Raw genomic sequence first — 26,361 nt, 5'->3', positions numbered from 1 at the left:
ACAGGCGTGTTGTATACCCAGTAATAAATTATACTCTTACTTCGGTATGTATCGTTATTCATTCTCAGTTATCTAGAACTGACAAATGATGGTTTATACCATCCCAAGTTGTTTTAATCTTTTTATATTCATACAAATATTTACACGTTAAGAAATCTGCTGCTGCAAAAAAGCAGTTGTAGAAAGTGAGAGGACGTTTCTTTTTTTGCTGAGTTAATATGGGTGAAAACTACGGAGCCCCGCACATGACATGCACGATTTACTAATTCGTTCCCTCGATTTACTAAATCGTGTGGACGATTTACTATTTTGTTCCCTCGATTTATAAATCTTGTGCACGATATAGCAAATGACCAATTGATGTGCAAAGTATTTCAATTATGATGATTTTTTTTCAAGTGAGCATCAGATGGTAAATGTATTTGGGCAAATCCAATTTCGTCTAATACTGATAAATTAAATAAAAAGCCTATATTTTATTATCTACAGTGTAAATAATTTAATTGTGGCTGAAGTCTCCAAACATATGTGGGAAGGTTTTGCATGAGAGTCAGTCTATTAGAGAAGAAAAAGGTAGCCACAATGTGATATAGATGGACAAACGAAGGCAGCTTAAACAATGTAAACAGCCTAATCTTCAGGCCGGATGTGTAATGACTGATTGCAGTGCAATGTGTACCTGCGGTCGTTGTGTGTTTGCTGATGACCAATGGAAACAGCCTGACTTTAGCTCCTATCTCATGTAAAGACTTACGCTAAGAAAGTATATTTCCTAATATATACACAATGATATAACAGTATATTAGAAAATATGTATAATACCATATTGTGTAAATATATTACAATATATTGAATAATACATATGGAATTGCCGCTTTCATATTGGAAAGTATGTGAACATATATATTTACTTATATCATAATGTATGTTATTTCATATTCGGTAATACACTTCATAACATATAGTTGTACATGTGATAGATATGGCACGTGTATAAATATACTGAACATATATTTACTCATTATTACTGCAGTATACACAATCACAGAAATATATTATGTAGCTAATAGGCTATACATTTCTCATATTTTGTAACTAATTACATATATGTTTGATACTTTCATACATAGCTAGTTAACAATAGTAGAAGCGCACCTGCTATTACTATTTATAAGCTATAAGTCTGCTTGCTATTTATTTAGCAAGGAGACCAACACTGGGCTAAAGAGTGCTCAGTCATATCCTTTTAAGTAAAGTAACATAAAGACCTAATAAAGTTTGGCCAATCGTCGACCTAACCACAGGCTCTACTCTTCAACACAATGGTAACCCCAAAAACTCAGACATACCTAAAACCATTTTATAATAGAACATTAAATACTAACAGATCTCCCCTTATATTAATATTGAGCAAAACAAAAAAACAAAAAAAACATTTAACTTTAACATTTACTCTCCTTTAACAGAAGCAAAGCATGCTGTGAACTAGAAATCTGCTGCAACTCATTCCATTAATCTGTGTGTATATGTGTGTGTACATACATTCACATTTATATGGGAACATGTATGTGCAATATATGTGCACAATAAATGATATAACTTTATGAATATTACATGTAGCCTAATGCTATTTTTGTCTTCATTTCTAAATATTTTTTTATATTTATCAATATATAGCCATACATGCTCATGCTCAATGTATATTGCAGTATATTGACAAATATTAGCACTAGTTGTTTCCCATATGTAAATGTATTATGTAATAGGCTATATCACATTATATTTTGCAGTATGTTCCCATATATTTTCATTACGTAGCCTAAGGGCAAGATGGTGTATGCACGTAACTTTAAAGAACAAGTGAAGTTAATAGACTCAATTTTTAATGATTCTTTATAAGCATGCAGTATTTTGAAGGAACCACAGGGTAAGAATGATCGGTGATGGGATTATTTAAAAAAAAGAAAAAAAAGAAAAGAATAAAGCTACAGGAGTTTCAAATGTTATAATTATAATAAAGGTAATATTATAGCATGTATGTGTCGGCAAAAGTCTCGGAAAACTATACCGCCAGAGGAGGTAGGCCTGAATGCTGCTCATGCAATTTTCATTGCGCACATTTTCACGCGGTAGGCCATATCGATAAAGCACCAGCTAGGCTAATAGCAACTTAGGCTATCACTTTATTATAGATGTAACTAGCACAAATATGTCATAAAAACGTTAATGTTTTGTTCAAAAATATTTTAGGCAACTGACGTTAAGATAGCTAGCGTCAAATTACAGTTTGTTTCGCGAGACGAACTAGACAGGTTGTTCCCTGGAAATTAGCTGTAGCTACATTTACTTTTTTAATTAAGTTAGCTTTTTAAAATTTCCTTTAAAAGCCGACATATCTATAAAATAGTCAGTCCCATCAGAGTCATTGTTTATTTTGTATGAGGAAGAGCCCATCCCATGACTAAACCTTTGTTGTAAAATAGCAATTAATCAATCAAATCAGATGATGTAAGAACCTGCAGCCATAGCCATCAGTTTTGTTTGAACTAGATTGAGGCCAAAGAAGACAATGGAGTCCCTTCTGTGTCTCCACTCTCCTCCAGTTGTTTGTGAAAGTTGAGCATGACCTTTAAAAGTGTTCTTTTTATATAATGATGCCATCTGACAAAAGTTTCCCACAGAGAAAAGAAAAAGAGTGCAAACCGCCAAACACAAGAACCACATTTTCCCACTGGGACAAACTGAATCGGGGACCATGAAGCTTAGTTACACTTCACAAAAAAGAGTCGAGGAAGAGGGACGGAGACAAAAGAGTAAGAACTTTATAGAATGGGCGAATGTATGTTAATATCTGTTTTCATATCAAACACTGTATCTAAAAGAGGAATGGCAGAAAGTGAAAGTCTCACTAAAGAAAGAAAGAAAGAAAGAAAGAAAATACTTTTTCTCTTTACAGGTAACTTGATTCCCACTGTGGCATATGGCCCGGGCTGGCCGGCTGGAAAACCCAAACTCTGTCATGGGATCCCTGCTTAGAGGAAGGAATCCCTCAAAAAGAACAAATGTCCCCTTTCTTTTATTTACGCTTTTCTGTTGCAAAACAGGTGTGTGTGTGTTTCGTGACAGAATGATGAAATATACCCTTTTCTGGGAGTTGCTTTCAAAAAGAAAGAGTTACAGAACACACCAAAGTATGACTCATCTTAACACAGAGACCTAATTATGCTGTTCTAGTTATATTAATATTAGTAAATTACGCTTAAATGTAAATTATCAGGAATTAATTAATTACGCAGTTCATAAACACAGAACTTTATCTTTTAACTTCAAAATAAAAAAAGCAGATTTATCATTTCTGATCCTTAGAATTGTTAATTATCTTAAGTGATGCAGAAAAACAGGATGTTAAATTTAAAATGAAAACCATGTGAATCAAAACAACTCTGATGTTCTAGCAGCTCAAATCATCTGATTGCAATTGAGTGTTTGTTAAGGATGTACTAGAAGGGAATCTGATTGAATATTTCAATGAGGCTGATAAGACATCTGTAAACCACATCAGCTCTCTCTGTGGCCCTTGATTTGCATGAGTACTGCAGGAGTGCTAATACAATCCTGTAATGATTTTCTCAGTCACAGAGAAAGTTAATCAAAAATCCTGTCTCTCTCTCTGTTTGTGTGTGTGTGTGTGTGTGTGTTTAATTAAAGGTGAGTAATGACTGAGAACGGAGCATGTGTCGTGAATGTGGCACGCCTTGGGGGCCAGGCCAGACCTGAAAAACCAGCTTTCAGTCCAGAGAGCTCTGATATAGTACGTCGTCTCTACCTCTCTGCCAAGTGCTGAAACCATCCAATGCTTTCAACTTCTTCACTTTTCAATCACTCATTCTACCTGTTCAAACTCCTTTCAGACAGGGTTTCCATTTTGTTTTTGTGTCCCAGCTCTGTTTGCAGCAGTGTGTGCGAGGGAAAGTGCGTGTGGACTATGCTCACTTCAGTCGATTAAAGGAGGGGGAGTGGAGGGATTGATTCTGTGGAAAGAGAAGCCCCACGACAGGGAACTGATCGTACAGGTAAGCCAAATTGCAACTGGGTTTTACCTATTTTCACTTTGTACATTCAATTTTGTGTGTGGTTTGTCATCTTGGGACCTCAGATAGTCTCTGGCTGCATGCCTCATGTGTGTGTAGGAAAGTTATTGAGATGGACAGATTGTGTATATTCAAAGCGAGTTGAATAAGTGGCTATTATTCAACTCACTTTGTATCTGTTGTATACAGCTAAAATAGTAGTAAACACGTTAACTAAAGTAAACAAACTCTCAGATCTCAGTAGGGCAGATCATGTTTCATGGCAGATACACTAAAACGTAAACTCTTGCTGTTCTTACCTTAAAGTTAAATTTCTAACTGATCTGACCCTTAAAAATGATTTTTGTTGGTATTATGTAATATATTCAGGTCAATTTAGTCATAAACTGTTTTTACAAGTTGTAAATACAAAGATTATTGGAATATGTTTTACAAGAAAATACTTTTTCAGTCTTTCTACTTCAAAATTTCACACTCAGTTAATGCTTGCCAATTCTTTGTAATAATTTGTGAAACTTAATAGCAATTTCTGCACTGTTATTTTCAGTGTATTACATCAAGTTCCACAAATAATTACAAGTTACCACATGAAGAAATCTGAGGCATTACACTGTAAACCAAGTTGAGACTACTCAAATGATTTGAGGAAAGTGGTTGCGCAAGTTTTTTTGAGTAATGGGAAAATTCAAACTTAATTAATTGAGTTGACCTAATGTGGCCTTCTCATTGAATTAAGTAAAGATAACTTAAAAGGCAAATGGACTAAACATCGTACTGACTGAACATCGTATATTAACATTTAATCAGTAAAAAATACAATTACAATACTTGCAGTAAATGAAATCAATTGATTAAAAATGTATTTAGAAATCGGTCATTTAAAAGTGAAATTGACCAGATCAGAACAATTGATCAGAACAATTAAAAGCACACTGTAATGAACAACAACAGACATGTTTGTCATCTACTTTAACTTATCTTTCACCCTTTGTTATAGTTGTGTGTGAGTTCCTCAGTTGTCACTGAGTTGTCATCTCAACATCATACAATCACTTTTAGAATGGGTTCAAATATTCAAAATATGCTGGAAAACCCAAAAATGTACAGGATCAGGATTTTTCTTAAGAACAATCGGCACTTTAACTGCTCAGGACAAACAAGTGACACATGAACATTCATCACAAAACAAACAAACAAAAAACAGTCGTCGATCATCCAGATAACGACACAGAATTAAGAGTGAAAATTATTATTAAAAAAATGATGTAAACTTTTGACCACAACTGTATGTGTGTGATAGAGTCAGTACTTCAGGCTAACATCAGTGAGATCTCATCCTGTGGAAACTGCCACTGTGGGTTCAAAAGGTTCTCATTGCCGCAGTCCTTCAGATGAATGGTTGGGGATGGGAACGGAGGATCCTGTGATTAAAAAAATAATAATAATTAAGACACATTTTCTCTTAATACATTGTACAGTTCTCGTTGTTTAAGCACAGGTTAGAGTGATATAATAATAAAAATGTAACAATACAAAGCAATTTTGTTAGTTGGACAGCAACAAGAATGGAAATAATCAAAGCAAGTCAAAGTGCTTTCTTGCCGTTTCAGTAACTAAATAAAATACTAGATAACTTGGGAAACTGAATGGTATTCAAACAAAAACTCTTTCTGTGTGCGTTACCTTATTGATGACTCTGTTCTTTGAAGATCAGCAGTATTCGAGAAGAATGGCAGCATTTACCACCTGGCCTGAAAACAATCATATATATACACAGTAAATTACATCATAATAAAACTAAGTACATGGTAGATTTCTACACTTACAACATTGAAACAAACAAAAGGAGTGAAATTTACACTGCACTTCAAGTACGTTGCTAAAACACACCTTTTCTGCCTTGTCTGCCTCACATGAATCAAAAGTCAGCTGCAGTTCTTCCTTCAGTGCTGTTTCTGAAGCCTCTGAGGACAGAGAAGAAAGTGTCTGCTGATTTGTCAAAGGAGAATACGTTAACAACTCAAGCACACTAGCTAGGCTAACATTAATTAATAAACATGAATATTTAAGTAATGACTAACTTCTTAGAAATGTATGTAGTTAGCATTTGCTAAGTAACGTACCAGTTAGCAGTTACCAAGCTAGCTAAGATAGCTAGATTAATTTTACAACATAAACGCACTCAATTTAAATCAACAACACCCAATCTTATGTTTTGGTAAATACTCTATTTAAAAAGGTTTTATGAGTTTGCACTACCTTCGTCTGATATAAATGTCTGAAAACACAGGACGATGTCAGCGCACGCAGTAACTGAAGGGGGAGCATGTCTATGTTCCCACAGCCCTATGTTCCCACAACCCTATATACCCACAGCTTTATGTTCCCACAGCCCTAACCCTAACCCTAACATACCTAAACCTACCCCTCACAGGAGGGAGACTCGTCTGGGATGTTATTGGGCTATCTCTGTACCAGTACAAGCACTAAAACCTACCCTTCGTGGGGGAATAAGGCTTGATTGTTTGACATACCTAAAACATACCCCTCACAGGAGGGAGACTTGTCTGGGATGTAATTGGGGTATCCCTGTACCAGCACAAGCACTAAAACCTACCCTTCATACACTCTCAGATAAAAAGGTACGAAAGCTGTCACTGTGGCAGTACCTTTTCAAAAGGTACACCTTTGTACCTAAAGAGTGCATATTAGTCCCTCAAAGGTACATATTGGTACCAAAAGTGTACATATTAGTTCCAAAAGTGTACATATTAGTTCCAAAAGTGTACATATTAGTACCTAAATGGTACATATTAGAACCCTTTTGAAGGGTACGGTCCCAGTGACAGCTTTTGTACCTTTTTTTCTGACAGTGTAGGGGGACATAGTTAAATGAGAGAACATAGGACTGTGGGAACATAGGGCTGTGGGAACATATGGTTGTGGAAACATAGGGCTGTGGGAACATAGGGCCTAATTTTCAAAATTTTCAGTAAAAAAAAAATTCTTAGAAATGTGGGAACATAGGGCTGTGGGAACATAGGGCTGACCCCACTGAGGGAAGTGGGCTAGAAAATACGGTTCAGATAAAATATGACATTGAAAAACTTTGCCGTTGTTTTATGGTAAACATGTTATTTACAATGATTTTATGAATTCACACTTACCTTCGTCTGATGTAAGAGTTAGCCAAAATCTGACAGAAAATACCGGACGGGAATAAACGGCTCGAAAACAACGTCGGGCTAGAAAATACAGTTAAAAAACTGTTACAACATTGAACAAATTTTGATGTTATGTTCTGGCAAACATGTTATTTAAAATAGTTTTATGAATTCATACTTACCATACGTTTTCTCAGCCTCAGAAAATACCGGACACTCTCTGCGTGCGTATAACGTTAAGTAATGCTAAGTTATGATAACTTGATTTCTTTATTAATGACAACATGGGGTTTACAGTGTAGTCCTAATAATATGAGAAACTAATAACAGTATACATTGTTATGATGTATAATATTTGAAGGCCTGATGTCAGTTTTCTTCCTCTCCCTTTGTGTTTATGACTAACGTCTGATCATATAATGATGATATTGAACTAAAGAGGTTCCTAGTAGGAACTACCACATTGTTGTTTTTTCCTTTTCCGAGAGGACCAAGAGGATGTGCTTTTCTGCACATCCTCTGAGAATCTGATAAACACACAATCACTTTTTTAACTTTCTTTTTGACTTTGATTGCATCCTTAGACTGATTGCAGACGAAGCTCTGGCAGGCCAGTCACTGCTTATTGTGTCCTGGTGTTCTGGAACAATACTGAGGGTTCCTGTAAACAGTCTGGCTGGGTTTATTTTCATGCTGTGTATTTTGAAGCAGTAGTTTTTTAGTGAGTGAGGAGTTGGGGACGTGTTTAAGAATCCGGCTTCAGACGGACACATACCTGTAACAGAAGTGATGAATGGACCATTGTTCAAGTCAGGGGAACTGAGGACTGATCTTGTGTGTATAGAAAGGCTGTAGACAGGGCTGTGACGTGCACTGAAGGCCAGACATGCGTGAGCGCACCTCTGATCTAATCGTTTTTTTACTGGTTAAATATTGACCCTGATCTTACCTAAAATTGATCAAGTTACACCAAATCGACTGACAGTGACACACATATACGTTTATGAATTTGACCTACGGTTTAACTCATTAGTTAATAGATTGGTGGATTACATTACACCAATGACAAGTGGTTACATTTTAGTCAGAAGCAATCATAACAGCTTATTTAAAATGAGTGAATAATTATAAGCCAATTGTTAGAAATCGATCAAGCAGAGACTTAATAAATCTTTTAGAATGAGTTATGACCACACCTTTTGCTGGCAACAATTGAAAAAACACTTCAAGGGAAGATAGACAGATTGAGAAAGAGTGAAGGATCACACTAAGTGCTTTCTAGAGTTGCAGTTTTCTCCACAGTTTTTTTTTTTTTTTCAATCTAAACCTGAGATGAAAAGGTGTTCAGATTTATACACTCCTAAATACTTTTTTAAAACTGGAAGTATTGATAAATATGATTAATACAATTATGTGTATGAATAATATGGTGATTTGTATTTCTGTGGAGCAGTATTTGTGTAATAATCTAATTACTGTAATTTAATTACCTTCTTCCTTTACACACTTTGATCAGTTCAAGAATAATTTATGCAACTGCATATTGTTTATTTGAAAGAACTAAAAGTGCAGTTTCGTGCCTATCCTTGTATTGTTCAATGCGTCACGGTTGATATCGGATTTATAAAGAGAGAGTAATTAGTACAGTAATCTAATTGCACTGTTAATGATGTAATTAGTCGCTAGTAATTAAGTTTTTAGAGTAATTTACCCAACACTGCTGTGGACAATGAGATTAGTTAAAGCCAAACACACTTTTTTGATTAATATAACAATTTTATTTTAGCTCTTTTATAAAACATTATTTATGATACTGTCCTTTATTGAATTTTTTTCTGGTTTTAGAATAAGCTTGTTTAATTGTTATTTTAATTATCAGCTTTTGATCCAGAAGCAAAGTGTTCTGGGGTTTTTGTTTAGTTTTTTGTTTTTTTCAGCCAAGATTTTAATTGTTGAGTTGAATTTAGCAGAAATGTGGCTCTGGCAGGATTCAAGATTTGTCTTGTTCTGTTCCAGCAGCTCTGTTCGTCTGTGAGATTGTAAAGTGGCTATAAATTAAATCAAGTGGCACAGCCTGACACTTCAAACCTGAGAGTGTATTATAGTCTGTTTTATGGTGGTGTGAAACCCAGCTCCATACTGATGTCCTGTGATTCACCTTGTAGCTCAGGCAACAGAATTTACAACTATTTGCTGTTCTTTGGTGGTACAGGCGCTGTATTTTTCTTTCCATCAGCGCTGATTGCTTCTGTCAGAAATACTCATAAGAGCCAGCCTCGGACGTTATGGCCTGTCTGGAACAGAAGAGGCTGTTTTACGAAGCGAGGCACTGAAAATAGGAGGATGAGCTTGGCAACTATGTAAATAAATGCAGGTTATTAGGTGCCTCTAAAAATGTCTATTCTCATCTCAGATCTACTTCCTTGAGATGATAAATAATAGATGAACATCTGTTGATAAATAACATCATATAGGCTAGTAAATATGCACATGAATCTGCATATAAATTGTAAGGCACAAAAATGACCGATTACCGATATTAAAAGTAATTTATTGATGATTATGTCCATTTGTGTGCAAGTGAATTCAAGCATCACAGCATTATAATGTACCATATTAAAATAGATACTCATTTTGAGATTTCCAAAAATGATATTTACAAAGATTTTCTTTGCCATCAGAGTTCTCTTTAAAAGTGTTCATCTAAATGTAAAAGTAGAGGAAATGAGCATGAACAATGACATTTTCAATATCATCTGATACTGATTTTAAAGAAGTCGAATACTATATCCTACTAAAACTCAAAATAAAGTGGGGGTTCAGTTCTAATTCGCTCCAAAGTCCATCACAGGTAAAGGTGTCCCAAAATTAGACAATTGGTAAACGTATTTTTCACTGATTTGCTCATTTAGACTGAGAAGACCCTGAACGCTGATGTGAAGCCCACGCTGTCAGAATGTGTAATAGCTCTTATGAAACTCAAGATTTTGCATGTTTTGTAGTTTCCAGTTTATTTGAATATAATCAGCAGAATAGACTTTACATGTGCTGGAAAGTGTGTGATCATGTAGGAGGGAGAGAGTCTGCAAGGATTTTCACTGTATGAATGCACTTGGTTGAGTGATTTGGGAGAAATGGACGGAGATCATGTGTGTTCTGGGTTGTTCAGCTTTTTATAGCCAAAGCCATTTTCATTTGAAGCAGCTCTGATTGTATTGCCGAGGATACTCCAGAGTCAGTTAAATCTAAAACCAACGGCAGCTGTATAATTTTGAGGTTGCGGCGAGTACATCAGCGATGCACCAGAACTGAGAGTTCACCGAGTACAAACAAATTTGTTCCAATATGGACCATGACTCTGCTGGACAGACTAATGGAGCTGGACACACTGTGCTGCATTAAGCGATTAAAAAAAACGGAAGTTGATGGGTGTGAGATGTTTATTGCTGACAGATATATGGGAGAATGATATACACCTCTCCGGCATTTTTCAACAGATTGACTTAAACTATTTAAACATATAATCACTCTGTCAAGTGCCTAAAGCACATAAACAGGGAGCTGACATGAAATCTAATTGAATGAAATCTTGGTGGCAGATAGGCCTTGTAGAATTAGCAGTAAAAGCAGTATAAAATAAAATGACCGTTTTGAGACTATAATTCACAAATAGGATTTCTAAACTAATTAGTAGTTTACTCAACATAATGCATCATGTATTCAGTGTGGTTAAAGTCCCCAAAACAGCAATTTGGACTAATTAACACTTTGTTTTATATAATGCAAACAGCTTTTTCAAAATCCGTAGAGCCAAAGGCACAGCAGTTGTTGTTGTTGAAGTAAAATGATAACATTAAATCATTCCTTACTTGTTTATGAATTGTAAATTAAAATCTATAAACCAAAGTGTATGTTTAAACATTTTTTCCCTTCTTGTTTTTTTGTATCTTTTTTTCCAGGACAAATCTAAAGATGCAAAGGGCGGCCACAGCATCCGTGACCCAATCCACAACCACACAGAACACCACAGCCGCCACCAAGTCTAGAGACCAAATCCTCACGCAGAGTAAGTTTCAGATCTGTAGGACACTCTATGGCCCCGTTTACACCTGGTATTAAAGATGCTTTTTGGTCGATCTGATCACAAGTAGACGACGGAAACACATACCCGTTTACACCATCTGTCTCTTTTGTCCACTTTCAATCACTTCTGTCCTGATTTCTTCAAGGGTCTATGGGCGGGTGCATGTATGTTTTTTTTTCAGATCTTTCGATCTAATGGACAGCTTTCGTTTCTGCTCTAATAGCTAAAGTTTAAATCTCGTCTGGCTAGCGTGCTTCCCATAATGTTCACGCATTATGTCAGTAGGTGGAGAGCAGGGGGTCTTCTGTGGCTGTTTGAACACGTTCGAGCATCGCAAACCGGTCGAATGCGTTTTCGACCTCTGAAAGTGGTCGAAAGTGGACAAGCTCAAAACGTTTTAGACCCCGTTTACATCTGTATTTAGCGGCGTCAACTTGTGATCCGATCGACCAAAACGCATCTTAATACCAGGTGTAAACATGGCTAATGATAAAGTCTGACTGGATGCCCTATTCAGTTTATGACATATACACACTCTTGTGCTACTTCTGACGTGAAGGAAAAATAGATTTGGAACATTCACTTTGATACGTCCAGTGTTGACAGCCTGAAGGTGTTGCACAACGTGAGAAATGTAGAGCATGAGCGTTCTCCTGGAACTTGTTCTACAGCATGTTTTAAAAGATTCACATTCAGTTTTGTATTGCGTATTCTACTATTGCTTTACTCATTTTGTGATCAAATGAACGCACTTCTCTAAATGTCTTTATTGATGTCTTTTATTGTTCTTTTTTTAACTACAGAATTTTGCTTACAATTTTTTTTCTTACAGTTTTGGCTTTATTCGTATTGATGTTTTCATTGAATGATTGTAAGGGAACATGTGATCTTCCCAACCCTAAGCTTAATGTTCACAATATGTCTAATAAAACATTCCCTGTTTGTTGTGTTCACAGGCTCAGGAGCCATGATAGCTATAATCGTCATTGGTATAATCATCATTCTCACGTTTTTGCTTATAGTCCTCAAGACGTACAACAGGTATGGCAACATTTTTATGTAAACCATAATGAATGAGTTACATACCATGATGTGAACAGAACACCTTTTCTATCTCCTCACAATAGCAGGACAATTTTAGACAGACCATTAATGAGTCCTAAAAATAGACATGACATTCTCAAAATCCATTTGAGGACAAAGACACTCTTAAAATGTTCTCAGGGCTGAATGGAACAGGTTATGGAAGATTCAGATCTGTTTAATTAAGATAACTAAATTCATTTATATGGTTTATTATTTTAGTGATCATCAGGGTCATCAATATAATTTAGTTAAAAAAGTTAATTTAAGCATCACATTATAACGTACAGTATGAAAAGCTTCATGCATTTTTTTAATCAACTCTTGAATGTGGGTGTTTCATAAAAAAAAAAAACATTTTAAACAAAAAGCTGAAAAAATGGAGGTTTCCCCCCCTCAAAAAGACTACCATGTGCATAAGCAATGCTTTTATGGCTTGTTTCTGCTCTCATGCCTGTGTTTAGTTACGGAGATTCTGTATTCTTTCAGAAGTTACGTAATAGCGCCCCTAACATATAATAGTGAAAACACGGAAAGCCTGCTAATTAAAGGAAAACTATGGCTGCATCCAAAATCGCGTACTTCCCTACTATGTAGTTGGTGGAAAAACAGTATGTGTCAAAACAAGTATGTCCGAATTCACTGTACTCATAAAAGATTCTGCAAGATTCTGAAGTGTGCATACTATTTTTGCACACTTCACTATCTCATAAGGCTACGGGAGAGGGTTTATGAATGGCAGTGAAGCAACGTAACTGATGGTGGTATACCACATGAGAATGACAACATGGCAAATGCAGTACTACACACACTCATAGAACATACTTTTTAGCGGTCCTGAAGTAATTACTCATTCAAAATAAGTACCTACTCAACTTAGAGAGGATGCGATTTCGGACGCAGCCATTGTCTCATAAATGACGGAAAATTCTGTCACTGGGAGGGAAAGAGTTCAATTATTAGCATTTTGTAATATCGATTTTAAAGGGGTGGTATGTCCTTTTCAAAAGATGTAGAATAAGTCTGTATGTGAAGTTTTAGCTCAAAATACCCCACAGATATTTTTATATAGCATGTTAAAATTGTCACTTTTTGAGGGTGAGCAAAAACGCACTGTTTTTGTGTCTGTCCCTTTAAATGCAAATAATCTGATGCTGCTCCTGGCACAGAGGGCGGAGCTTCAACAGCTTGTGTCCTTCTCACACAGACATGCAAAATTTCAAAAACTTTTAGCCTTTTATGTTCAAACTGGAGTCAGACAATGATGGAGAGACTCAAGAAGTGACAACATGTAGAATGCAACAGGACATTTCTGAATGGTTAGTTGATGAATTTATGTAGCTTATGTGTAGTTATCTTCTAGTCCTTAATTAGCATATTCTGTCATGATAATCTATAAATCACGTTCCGGGGGCGGGGTTTATGTACATTTTAGGGTTAGTGATGTCACTAACCCGGGAGGAATGTCTTGTAGTCCCTACCAGCCGTTTGTTGTAGTCCTTAAAAAGCTATTTCTTTAAAGTCCCCGTGAACCGGAAGTTGCAAACGACTTTTCTCCAGTGTTGTGACGTATTTCCCAGTGAAAAGGAATATTGAACAGAGGGCAGGGTTTTACTCTAGCGCTCCTCCTCTCCATCTCTCACTCATACCAGACTAACGGTTTGAGGGGAGTGGTTAAGCGCTTCCCAACCCAAGCCGTCAAACCTCATCAGAGAAGGAACGCCATTCCAGACCGGAAGTAACTTTTCAGACTTTGATTAAAGATTACGACGGCAAACCATTTTTTTCTGTGTATTAATTGTTCACCACAAGACTAGTAATATGCTCTAACAGAGTAAATAGGGTCAATATTGATTTCAGTTGGACTTTAAAAGAAAATGTCTCCCTTCGCTTTGAACTTTGAACATTGTAACTTTGCAGATGTTGTTTATGCTCAAACAGCAACATTACACACTAACTAAAGTTAGAAAGGTGAAATCATAATCAAGCACCCCTTTAATATACATATAATTACTTCGATATCGGCCGATAACCAACATGGTACCCATCCTTACATTTTACTCTTTAATTTGATTCTTTTTGAACAACATTTATCTATTTATCAATCCATTTTTTCAATCATTTATGACAGGAGGACGCATGCGAAAAGGATGATGGCAGGAGGCTCCAGCAAACCACGGAAGAAAGTGTCCTCAACCACTACAAATACAAACATGGCCATGAGCAACGTGGGCGCAAACTCAGTCTCTGGAAGCTTTGCGCAGTCTAACGCGTCCTCAGACAACGGGTTCCGCATTCCACGGGTCGAACTGGGAAACATGGAGCGGAGTAATGGGGAGCATCTCAGCACCAACAGTGGCTCAACAATTGTGACAATACACGACATGCCATCAGTTGATGACACATAGCAGACATTCTCTGGACTTACATGTGCTACCAAACATACAGATACCAAACATACCAACATGAACAAACGACCAACGGAAGAGGCCCGGTCATATCTGAGCACACACCATTAACTGTACATTCCCTGCCCGTTTAGGATATTATTGAACTTTGAGGATTTTAAAGATTGAAAAGTCTAATTTAAGAGTCTGGATATGATAATGAAGAACTTGAAGAACATTACTGACAAGTGTCTTAGCATTTGATGGGATCATAGTTTTATTTTTAGGACTCGATTTGGTGATGAAATGTAGGTTAAAACAATGTAGGTTTCTGCTTTGAGCTGAAAACTTTTTTTGTTAAAAATTTAATTGGTGGAAACCAGAATCAGTTAGAGATGTTAAGGATGCTACATCAATGTAATTTTTGTATTACCAGGACATTTGCACTCTTAATAGAAAAGGCTTTAAGATTGTTCAAATATTATACTGTTTAAAATATGCTGAACATTTATGCACCTTGCAGACACTGATCCAAAGCAGCTGAGATTGCATTCAAGGTATATATTTTGTGTTCATGCAATTCCTGAAACTCAAACCCATGACCTTGACAGTGCTAGTGGCATTTTAGGGCTCAAGACTAGAACGCCATTGGTGAGATGGGAAAACACTGATCTTCAGATGTTATCTTGTATGTTGGTGGTAATCAGGCTACATCTTAAGACATGCCAGTGTTTCCTGCATTAAACAACTGCGATGCTTGATTCGTCAACAATTTGTTGGCTTATCCTTGTTCTTTTCATGGAGTCAGTTGAAAAGATTCAAATATGTTTGTGAGTTAGCTGTTTGACTCAGACTCAGTGACTCGTTTATTCATTACTGAGTTTGCAGCTGATTACATCACTGAATAATGAATCATTTATTATTACAGATTTGAAATGAATCGGCAACTACTGTTTGTTTTTAAAGCTACACATATATAGTTTTGTCCTAATAAAAAATATTCTAAAAGATATTCAAAAATGTCTCAAAATATTACAGGTCAAATTTAACAGAGTAAGGCCAGAATGTCATAAATTGTGAGTGAAAAAGATTGACGTTGCCATTTTATTTGGCACATATAGAATCAGAATCACTACAATGACAGCATCAAAAGGGAAATAAACCATTTTTATCAACTAAAAAGTAATCTGAAATACGGTTTAATTGTTGGAGTCACGATGTCTATGATTGTGTTTTTCTTTAGTCTGGAGCCCTGTATTATGAATGCAGAAAACTTCAGATCCAGACATTTCCAGAAGTAACCTCAAGAAAATTTATTCACAATCTGCAACAAAACTAAAGTATTGCATAAGAATAAAAGAAAAACAAAGAAGAAAAATACAGCAGTGCTCGATTATATAAACATGTAGAAACTTTTTTTTTCTCTGTGAGCACGGTTATACCAAGCTCTCTGGCTAATGTTCTAGTGCAACATCTTAACAAAAACACTCAGGCACAAGATAAACTTTTTCTCGAGGAGATCGACTCACATTTTGCATGAGAAGAGACATTTACAGCTATAAAGAAAAGATGCAAGAACACATATTTTGAGTACTGCTCCAAGGCAACCATGTCAAGAAGATCAGTCCTTTCAACACAAGTGTCTTCATTACATCTATGATAGTGTCTTGAGTTATTGTTTAATATCAAGTGCAAAAAGTAAATTCAAAGTAATGGATACTGGAAGTAAATGATTGTTAAAAGCCTTTCTGACATACATTATATGTGTCAATTTCATCATACTGATTGTGGATCTGTCTGGATCTACAGTGTCCATCTATTGCTGAAGAATATGGTTAACTGAAAGAGTTGCTTTTTATTTGTATTTTTCTGGAAAGGAATTACTTCAAGACCAAAGAGAGTACATATAAGGCATTGACCTGTTACACACACTCAGTTTGTTTGAAAAAAGAAAGACATAACACTATAAATTAAGTACAAATATAAGCAGATTTTACCTGAGAAGGAAAAGGTGCCACAGGGTAAGTATGGCACATATCAAACATACACAACATGATGGCCTTTTAAGTTAGCTAAATACTGAGAAATAAATTAAAGTCTTTCCTAAATTTTGGACACTGGTTAGACTGTTGTGGTCAGTATTTTTAAAGAGTTAAGTGCTCAGTTAAGTGCAGTAATTCTATGGGACTTAAGACAGTTGGGCCGTACTGGCTTTGTTTCACGCTGGTAACATCCTCACAAGTGCTCATAACTTATCTATGAATTGTGCCAGTTATTTCACCTGATTTGAAGTTTCATTCATTATTAAGAAGATCTTTTTCTTCTTCATCAGCCAATTGTTTGGTCTTTGAAACCGCTCTGCGTTGGTTTTTAACGAATACACCAAAAAATAGTTTCAGCAACAGCAGAAAATTACAGAATAGAAAAATAAATATCAATCCACCTGTTCACCTTTCATTGAAAAGCAAATGAAGAGGACAAAAATAAAAATTTTGGACACATTTTATGATGCAAGTACTCCACGTTGGATCACGTCCGAACCGTAACGTCTAGTCATCGGGCTTCGAAGTCTTTGAGCGTGACACCTCTTGCCCTGCTCTGATTGGCCAAGATCAGACTCTTCCACGTGGCTTCGGTTCTCACTTCCTGTCCGCAGCCGGGTCCTAATTTGAGGGGAGGCGGCGGGACTTGTATTCAAAGTTTTTAAGGAAGTTTGGTCCACCACGTCGTTTCTGTCCTGCACATCTTTCCCTGCTGATGTTCTCTCACTCCGTTTGGGGATTCTGAAACTGCCCCAGTTTTTCAGATGCCGCCTAGTTGTTCCATTTGGCACTAATTTTCCCTGATGTTGGCTCGCGTTTGTCTTCCTCGGCGATCCGTTATACATGGTCGGAGAACTAGAAGAGGTTCTGCTGTGAGACAGCAACAATCTTTCATCTGTGTTGTCGAGCTCTGTCTTATCCTCAATAGACTTCGACTGTCTGAGTTTGTCTTTGATGGACACCTGTTCCCACAGCTTGCTCCTCTTCCTGTCCTCCAGGGGGCACTCGCTCTCCTCATCTCTTCTATGAGATTCACCACCCCTAAGCCTGCCCTCCGAACGTTTCGCTGTAGCTGACGCCGATGTCTCGTTTTTCTGAATTTTACAAGCTCCAGAGCCTGAATCAATGACCCCAGAACTGGGAACGTTGTCCATAACCATGCTGTCCAGTCTGGGAATCTTTGCAGGCTTGTCTGCTTCGATATGCCTTGAGACTCTATAAGGGTTGCTCCCCTTCTCAGTGGAGCCCAGGGCACTGTTCTGCCCACAGTGACCCTTTAGAGGTTGGGGGGACGCAGGCACGGGTGGCGCTGTTCTAAAGTAAAACATGGCCTCCTCCAAACGTCTAGTAGAGGATATACCTGATCAGGAGAGAAAAAGGAAGAGGTAACAGTTAAAAAGCAGGGCAAAAAACTATTTCAGTGAGTGTAGTAAGCATCATACTAACCGGCAACGCGTCCCTGCTCGAGCAGCCTGACGTGGTGATGAAAGATCTGTTCCTGCACTCGGCACACGGTCCGTTTAATCCTCTCCCGGCGGCTGACCATGTACGTCAAATTACGCACCTGAACACATACATGTATGCAAGAAATATGAAATACACTAAAAAGAAACTAAACTTTTTAAAGTGCTAAGTTTTTCATTCATCTTCAAAACACAAAGACATTTCTGATTTTCTCTCATCCTTCTTGACATGCGACAACCTATAAGGTCTGTTCTCTCGTGTCAAACAGGCACAGTTGAGCTTCCATATTTGATGTGCTCTATGTATGTGCTTTGATCAATGTTTATATACAGTATTAACAAAACCCTAAATGAAATCGGTTCTTCATTTAAAGCTATTATCTCTTGGGTTAAACCACTTGATTTATTTGGATTACTTTTATTGTGTATATTTGAACTTTTTAATGCATGAAAGGTTTGTTTGGATGGACTTTCAGAATTTATATATTAATTTATATATGTTATATAATAAAAATGTGTTAAGAACATGAATGGGTTTGCAAAGACATAAGGGAGTCAGTTTTCTTACATGGAAGACATGCTCTCATCATGAGAAACCAGATGCTTATGGGTAAATGACACATTAAAAGAATGTTCTGGGTTGAAGACCAGATCTATCGAAAACATTTATAATTGAGAAAAAAAAAACAGGCCAACGTTTCAGAGGGTTTCAAAGCAAAAATGAGAAAGTTTGTGCTGAAAGCACTTACATCAACTGCTCTGTAAAAATGGTTTATTATTTGTCTAAATATTCCTTTTTGAAGTGGGAATAGTTGTTAGATTACCAACATAATTCTTGTGGCTGGAGTTCACAGTTATATCACATTCCTTACTGTTTTCTTCCTATCAGACTAATCATTTAAATTCCTTCACAACTGATGTTAAAACCCGCCAATTTAAAAAGAAGAACAAGGGGATATTGTGTATATTTTCTATTTGGGTTTGGCCTAACAACATATTTTATGGTCTAAAGGTAAAGATACAGGTGTGATAATGACTGTGGTGTGACAATGAAACTAGGACAGAAATTATGTAAAATGTTAATGATAAAACTAGTTTAAAACCTTGATAAAATATGAACTACATTGAACTGTCTGCAACTCACTAACAGTTCATTTGAAATCAGGGAAGGCAGAGATTGGATCCTGCTATCTAACTGTCCTGAGCTGTGATTGGCTGCTGCTATCTTTCCTCATACTGATCTAAGCCCATTCTGAAGGTGGTAATGTGGCTCTGCAAAACGTACCCTCTCTAGATCCTGTCGTAAATGCGTGAAGAGGCGGAGTCGCCGCAAAAGCACTTCCTGTTCTCGCCGGGCAAGGCTATCTTCTTCCTCTTTCTTCGGCATGATGAGCGGCTGGTTATAGTTCACTTTCCTTTTCAACTTCCAGTATTGTAACAAGAAGTCCACCATCTCTAGGGGCAACTGCAGGTGCTCGGCAACTTCATCAGCAGCGACAAAGCGATAGAATTCATCCTCGAGCTGCTGGACTCGAAGCTTACGCTCACTGAGTCTGGTCTCTTCTGTGTTTTGTACAAGTCTGGGCTGTGAAGAGGATGAGATGTCTGCTCCCCTATTTCTCCTTCTGTCTTCACTGGTCGGGACTTTCACTGGCCTGTCATCATCCCCCTCTTCCTCATTCCAGTCCATGCCTGAGTGCTTAGGACAAAACGATTTGAACTTGACTTCATCTGCATCTGTGAGGATCGTGTTCATCTTCAACCCACAATGCAGACCGCAGGTCACATGGAACGCCACACGGCAACTTTTGGCAGAACACTAGGGGGATTTGGAAAGAGAGGATGTCAGGATTAAACTGCAGAAGATTGGGAAAATGTGAAGCAGAATTTTCTTTCATTTTTTATAAATTAACTAAATTCTACATTTAAACATTAAACATATAATAAAGATATATAAATTATATAAAGATATATATAGATATTAATCTGGTCATTTGGGCTCATGTGAATATACAGAATTGCAAAAATGTTTACTATATAGTACTTTAATTCATATGTTTAAACTTTTTATTAAGAGAAAAATAACTAAGTGCTTTAACTTTAAGTGCCCTCTGGAAGGTTCTGAATATCTGCATGAACAGCATAAAAATAGATAAACATCAGCACTCTGTACCTGAATACAAGCTCCTGTTTTCTCTTTACACAGACAGCATATTAGAGCCCATCTGTTGCTGGGTATTTGAGACACATTAGTGATAGGCTCCATCTTCTCAGGGTTACCAATGCTTACCTATAGATAAAGAGCACACAACAGTCCAGTCTGAGCTCACATTGTACTCTTCCGAGTCATTAATGCAAAAGTCTTAATTTGTGCGTGCATCCTTACCTCTGGTATCCAGAGTGCACAGCTGACGTGGACCCACTTGGTGCCACTGCGAGTGGGTTTCATTGCTCCGCCTTTTTTAGGACAGAGATGGCATTTAGGAAAGATGCCCAGCGCGCAGGTACGGCAAAGCCAGCTGCCCTCAGGAACTTTCAGTATACCGTAACATGCCTGTGGGGAGGTACATTGTTATGTAATTCATATGTGCTTGCTAGGGCTGCCACCAACTAAAGATTTTTCTGGTCGACTAGTAGTCGTTCATTTAAGCCATTAGTCGACTAATCGCATGTTTATATTAATGTAATTACTTAAATATATACTGGGGGGGGGGGGGGGGGGGGGGGACTAAACCATAATGATCCTTTAAAGGGATAGTTCACCCAAAAATGAAAATGCTGTCCTCATTTACTCACCCTCAAGTTGTTTCAAACCTGTAAGAATTTCTTTTTTCTGCTGAACACAAAAGAAGATATTTTGAAAAATGTCTGTAACCAAACAGTTGATGGACCCCATTGACTTCCATAGTAGGAAAAAAAAATACTATGGAAGTCAATGGGGTCCATCAACTGTTTGGTTACAGACATTTTTCAAAATATCTTCTTTTGTGTTCAGCAGAAAAAAGAAATTCTTACAGGTTTGAAACAACTTGAGGGTGAGTAAATGATGACAGAATTTTCATTTTTGGGTGAACTATCCCTTTAATATATATACAGGTGTAAAATATAGCCTATTCTGCACTCAAGTGCACGCATAAAGCTTGTTGCAAAGCACCAGCAAAAGTAACGACTATGAACGTATCAGAAAAAATAGCAAGGAGAAATTTTAATGACTTATTAATAAACGAGTGTTTTCTGAGTCAGTGTCAGCTTCAATGAAGTTGCGATGCCGACTCACCAACTCCGCAGTCGATGCACCTTTAGAGAGAAATGCACCTTTCATACGGATTACAGAGGGTAGGTTTTTATATTAACTGGTTCATTAAAAAGTAGGCATTTTTTAAGCTTTCTAAAGATAAAAGATAGATAACCTATTTCACATGTCTGTGAGGCAAGTATCCTATATGCTGAGTTTCGTTTCATTTTTGTGACGAGACGGCAGAAAGCACATCCTGTTATTTTACAAAAGCACAACGTATTTTAAGTTGCTTCAGCTGTTATCAGGAAAAAATGCAAGTGATTGCACCGCCGCCTCCATGTAATGCAGCAAGTGCGCTATACTTTAGCTTTAACACTTCGCACAAACACTTGGATATGCGCCTAACAATAGCGCACATTTATCTAGGTTAACAGAGTGAGTGGCCAAGTAAAGTTGCTACTACTTCCATGTTTCAAATGATAAGCCATATTTGAGGTTGATGGATGATCGGAGAATGTTTGGATTTCCTGCCCGACATACTGTAATTACCACAAAGAACTGCCGTTAACGATCCCTCACGGACTGCGTGACTACGCCACAATAGGGTTTTTTTTTTTCTAAGGCTAACCGGCGAAAAAAACTAAATACATTTTTGGTCGACTAAGCCTCTTCTAATCGAATATTAAGAGGGGCAGCCTCAGAGCTCTCACATGCTTTCAAACACTCAGATGCCCAAACACACATACCTGATGCACACAGATGTTGCACTTGTCACAGAACACCATTTCGTTGCCATCCTCGCCATCAGGGGACTGACAGACGTCACACACCACATCCTCATCGTACTCTATGCCAAGCCCCTCCTCCGTTTCCATGGCATGGTTCATGTTGTCATAGCAACGGCGCTCAAACTCCTCCATGACCCGCTCCATTGTCAGCTCATCCAGGAGTTGCATGCCTACAGGCAAACCAGTTAGCCTGACGTGACATTTGTTTCCACAGAGTGCAAGAAATTTGAGTGCATAATGGGTAAAATGAAAACTCCAGACTGGATATGCTCACCCATCTTACTGAACTCCTCATTAGTGATCTGCAGCCAAGCTACATCCTCCTCATTCAAGTCATAACGACACATGCCATCAGCTAGTGTCTGAATACCCACGTACCCCAGCATCGATGACTCAGATGAGCGAATGAGTTTCTTCGGCCTGATGAATAGAGGAGCAGGGCTTTTCGCAGCTACAGTGCTGTAGTGAAAAAAAAAGAAAGAAAAACACATAAAAAGATTTAATTTTTAATGAGTAGATTTAGATTTAATGGCAACCACCACTAAATAAAATTAGTTTGACATGTAAAAGAAAAAAAAATGTCATACCGCACTGTACACTGTGGTATGGAGTCGGGACTGACAGGGACTTGTACCCCTTTCTCCCACTCCTGTCGCCAGGGATCGGCCAGCTCATAATAATCCTCTGGATTCAGCTGGTAAGAATCATGCAGCTTCATAGCGGTGATCAGGTCTGTCCTGAACACCTGGAAGAGAGAGAGAGAAGAGGGGTTGCATGAAAAGATTTGTGTTTGTGACAGAGCAACAAATATCTATGACATTATCATCTTTATCTGTTAGGGTCGTATTGGGGCAGTAGTCTGAGTGCAAGACAGTCCCGAGTACCTCTGAGGGTCTCTTTCCATTCTGTTTCCTGTGCTTGGAGTGCTGAGACCAGGACGTGGAGATACCTGAAAGAGACAGAAAAACATGCTACTCTATGAACTGAGGACATAAATTGTATGACTGCGAGAGAGACTACTCATGTTATTATAGCAGCAATAATGATCATTTTCATTTCAGCAAATGGCAGTATTAGTTTATATAAGGAGAGGGATTGTGGGGCTATAGCTAAAGGGCTGAATGCTAAAACATCTTTGTTTTTCTTCTATTGTAACATATTTCCAAGAGAAACGGCTTCTTAAACAAGAAAAAATAAAAGTAGTCCTGGACTTGGAATATCGTTGTTTCCTAATTGCTGCAATCTCATGTGAGTGACAGTTTGCTATTCTCTAGATTCTCTTGTCCGGTGCACACTTCATCGTTTGCACATCGGTGCACACTTCATCGCATCCATTGAGCGAGGATGCACAGGTGTATCCTATACAGAAGTGTCTCTTAATGAAAAAACTGAAACCTGTTTAAATTCTCCTCTCTCTTCACATCTTTAACAATAATTTTAGTTTATGTTTTCCCTTGCAATCTCACATATTTCAACAGGGGCACAATTAATATTTATTAGCAATTTCTTAAATAACCATAGTTCAAAAACATAAGGGCAGAACATAAGATACAGATGATGATGCTTTGAAAAGACACTTGAGCGATCAAGAATATTCCAATACACAAATATGATTTCCTTCGATTCTTCCATCCTTATTTTCTTTCCTTGCATCCTTCCCTCGCATCCTAAGAGGGGAGGGTCTGAGACGCAAGGAAAGGAAATAAGGATGAACAAATAAGACATTTCTCTAGGCAAGTTGGTACTAGAAAATAGTGTCTGTTTACTTACTTCCATTGTCCGAGTCCTCACTGGTGCTTGGGACACGGCTTCGCTTCATCCTCAGCTGCCGTGGCCTTTCAGTGATGCAGAAATCTGCAGAGGTTGATCAAACATTAGCAGAACATTCCTGAAAACTGATCCTGCAGAGATCACCACTGTGTGCTTGACTGTGCGTCCCTCAGCTAGCCACAACTTGACAGACTGAATCCAGTAGAGACAGGCAGATTTAGAGTTAAATGAGACTTGACTTAAACCTAATTCAAATTAAATGTTGTTAAAATTTTTAATATTAGACATCATATAATTGCATCTCAGCCTAATATGCAGATTCAACTTCTAAGTAATACAGAGTCGTAGCTGACTCCTTCAAAAAGTGTAAACAATGGCGCTATACAACTGTTGCTGTTTGGTTGAGCATCTGGACATAACAACGTCGGTTCAACCAATACCGTGGGTCTGAGGGCGGGACTACCTGTTGGACCGAACATTGGCAAACAGGGGCGTGTGCATGACATTTTACACACTTCACCTTAAAGTTGAGGTTATTCTGCTCTGATAAAGATATCAGTTTAAAACAAACAAATGTAATTTTTCAAATGTCATATCGAGCAGTCAAATCAAATAACAACACTGACCTACTGCTGTATGATACCTGGATCTATACCATCAGCTTCTGTATCTAAAAGCCAATCAATCTTTTTAAACTATGTGTTGCAAAATAACAAATTGTCACACTTCTGTGCAATATACACATGCCTGGGACATCAAAAGCAATAACAGTAAACTGACAGCCCAGTTTCACTGAGAAATAAAATTAATCCTTGTATTTTTCATGCACTTTCTAGCTTTAGACACAGACCGAATTTTTAGCCACTGACCGAATTTTTAGCCACTTAACACAGTTAAAGCAGAACTACTTTTCATTAAAGAGCATAAAACAACATTAACAAAGGAAATAGCGTTTTTTATTAATATATTCATGCGACTAAGCAAACTCGTTTATGAAAACATCGAAAAAAGTTTAGTCTGCCCAACTTGCGTTTATATGAATTTAACCAAAATCATAAGGTTAAAAATACTTCCAACATCTCACAACTATCAGCCAATTTCAACAGCATGACCAGATGGCAAAAGAAAAACTAAAAATATAAACCCTTTAATTCTGCCTGCATACAGCAGACCGTCTCGCTCCGTATAAACAACAGCAGTTCACGCAGTGCAAACGCTTCATGTGACGCTGCTGACAGGCCACGCCTCTTGACGTCACATAGCTGTTCGTCTTAATGCCAGTTAGAAATTAAAAACATTATTTATTTTAATAATAGTAATTAAAAATATATATATGACAGTAATTCTACAGTGTTTAATACACAACCTATGCTCCACGTTGGTATCTTTAAACACCAACCTATAGCATCAACAACAAACAAATATGTCGCTACATTCGTTCGATCAGAAAACTAAGTTCTATTGCACAAATACATACATTTGGCAGATTTAACTTCTAACGCAAATCCTAAAGAAAATTTTCTACCGTTATTTTCCCAACAGCACAGCAGAGATGAAATCGGACCAACCCAGACCGTTGCATGCGGAAAAATATCAAACATCCCTCAGAAACCTAATCACAATTCATTTATAAACTAAAATTGCAAGACATCGACATGCGTTTGGTATCATTTGCTGGTTCAATACCAAAACTTTTAGGCTAAATAACATAAGCCGCAGTCAGGCCAGGACGCGCGCGCCTAACTTACGACATGACGCTTGGACACACATACACGCACACACACATACACATGCGCGCGCACGGCCAGCAGCTATGCGATTCAAAGTAACTACCAAATATCAAGGCAAACAGCACCGTTAACTTATAGGAATTAATCAGGAGGCCAAATGCATGTAAACATTCATTGAGGGAATCGTCTGCTGCATCTCAACTTAATCTTTTGGCGCCATTTTAATGACGTGCTACATTTGCACCGGACCATCTGCATGAAGAGCTCGCGGAAATTATGGAAAACATTTGCACGTCCCTGCCTGTAAAACATATATACTACATCACAGCAAATATTTTTAATGTACCTACAAAAAAGGTCTTCTTGTTCCTGCGGTGGCGTTTCTATATGGCGCTTGCTCAGAGTTTGAGTAGTCGCCTCTCCTCCACCCCACAAACACATGCAGGTTACGTATGCGCGCCTCTACTGCTGTTTTCCTCATGCACCCGCAGGGGGAGCTGGTGCGCGCGCGCGCACACATA

At 37.7% G+C, this 26,361-nt stretch overlaps 2 protein-coding genes and 1 long non-coding RNA gene across 8 annotated transcripts; 1 reads left to right on the top strand and 2 right to left on the bottom strand.

Annotated features, from left to right (window-relative positions):
* Positions 1-3,790: 3,790 nt before the first annotated feature.
* Positions 3,791-15,911, top strand: ncmap (non-compact myelin associated protein). Its single transcript, XM_079853725.1, has 4 exons — positions 3,791-4,073; positions 11,215-11,321; positions 12,296-12,380; positions 14,554-15,911. Exons 2-4 carry the CDS (start codon positions 11,228-11,230, stop codon positions 14,828-14,830), a joined length of 456 nt encoding a protein of 151 aa, XP_079709851.1. The 5' UTR covers positions 3,791-4,073; positions 11,215-11,227; the 3' UTR covers positions 14,831-15,911.
* Positions 5,364-6,074, bottom strand: LOC307148615. Its single transcript, XR_013819466.1, has 3 exons — positions 5,982-6,074; positions 5,775-5,842; positions 5,364-5,512 (listed from the first exon to the last, which is right to left on the bottom strand). It is a non-coding gene; the product is annotated as an uncharacterized lncRNA (long non-coding RNA).
* A 631-nt stretch (positions 15,912-16,542) lies between the features above and the next one.
* Positions 16,543-26,327, bottom strand: jade1 (jade family PHD finger 1). Of its 6 annotated transcripts, none has more exons than XM_079853719.1 (11): positions 26,191-26,327; positions 24,111-24,194; positions 23,225-23,289; positions 22,928-23,085; positions 22,615-22,799; positions 22,299-22,510; positions 20,701-20,868; positions 20,488-20,604; positions 19,600-20,133; positions 18,298-18,415; positions 16,543-18,211 (listed from the first exon to the last, which is right to left on the bottom strand). In XM_079853719.1, the coding sequence occupies exons 1-11, from the start codon at positions 26,279-26,281 to the stop codon at positions 17,313-17,315; spliced, it is 2,631 nt and encodes an 876-aa protein (XP_079709845.1). In that variant the 5' UTR covers positions 26,282-26,327; the 3' UTR covers positions 16,543-17,312. The 6 variants fall into 6 exon arrangements, with proteins under 6 accessions (XP_079709845.1, XP_079709849.1, XP_079709850.1 ...); XM_079853723.1 differs by having other exon boundaries at positions 26,187-26,266; XM_079853724.1 differs by lacking the exon at positions 26,191-26,327 and adding an exon at positions 25,966-26,066.
* Between the last annotated feature and the right edge of the window lie 34 nt (positions 26,328-26,361).

The sequence above is a fragment of the Squalius cephalus genome (assembly GCF_949319135.1).
Source record: "Squalius cephalus genome assembly, chromosome: 20".
NCBI classification, from domain to species: domain Eukaryota; kingdom Metazoa; phylum Chordata; class Actinopteri; order Cypriniformes; family Leuciscidae; genus Squalius; species Squalius cephalus.
This window is presented reverse-complemented; position numbering and strand designations above follow the sequence as displayed.

Excerpts from the sequence above, each read along its gene's own strand:
- ncmap (XM_079853725.1), top strand. The coding sequence starts at position 11,228 with ATGCAAAGGGCGGCCACAGCATCCGTGACCCAATCCACAACCACACAG. Across the intron at positions 11,322-12,295 it reads AGACCAAATCCTCACGCAGA|GCTCAGGAGCCATGATAGCT; the intron begins GTAAGTTTCAGA and ends TTGTGTTCACAG. Across the intron at positions 12,381-14,553 it reads GTCCTCAAGACGTACAACAG|GAGGACGCATGCGAAAAGGA; the intron begins GTATGGCAACAT and ends CATTTATGACAG.
- jade1 (XM_079853719.1), bottom strand. The coding sequence starts at position 26,281 with ATGTGTTTGTGGGGTGGAGGAGAGGCGACTACTCAAACTCTGAGCAAG. Across the intron at positions 20,134-20,487 it reads AAACAGGAGCTTGTATTCAG|TGTTCTGCCAAAAGTTGCCG; the intron begins GTACAGAGTGCT and ends AAATCCCCCTAG. Across the intron at positions 18,212-18,297 it reads CGAGCAGGGACGCGTTGCCG|GTATATCCTCTACTAGACGT; the intron begins GTTAGTATGATG and ends TCTCCTGATCAG.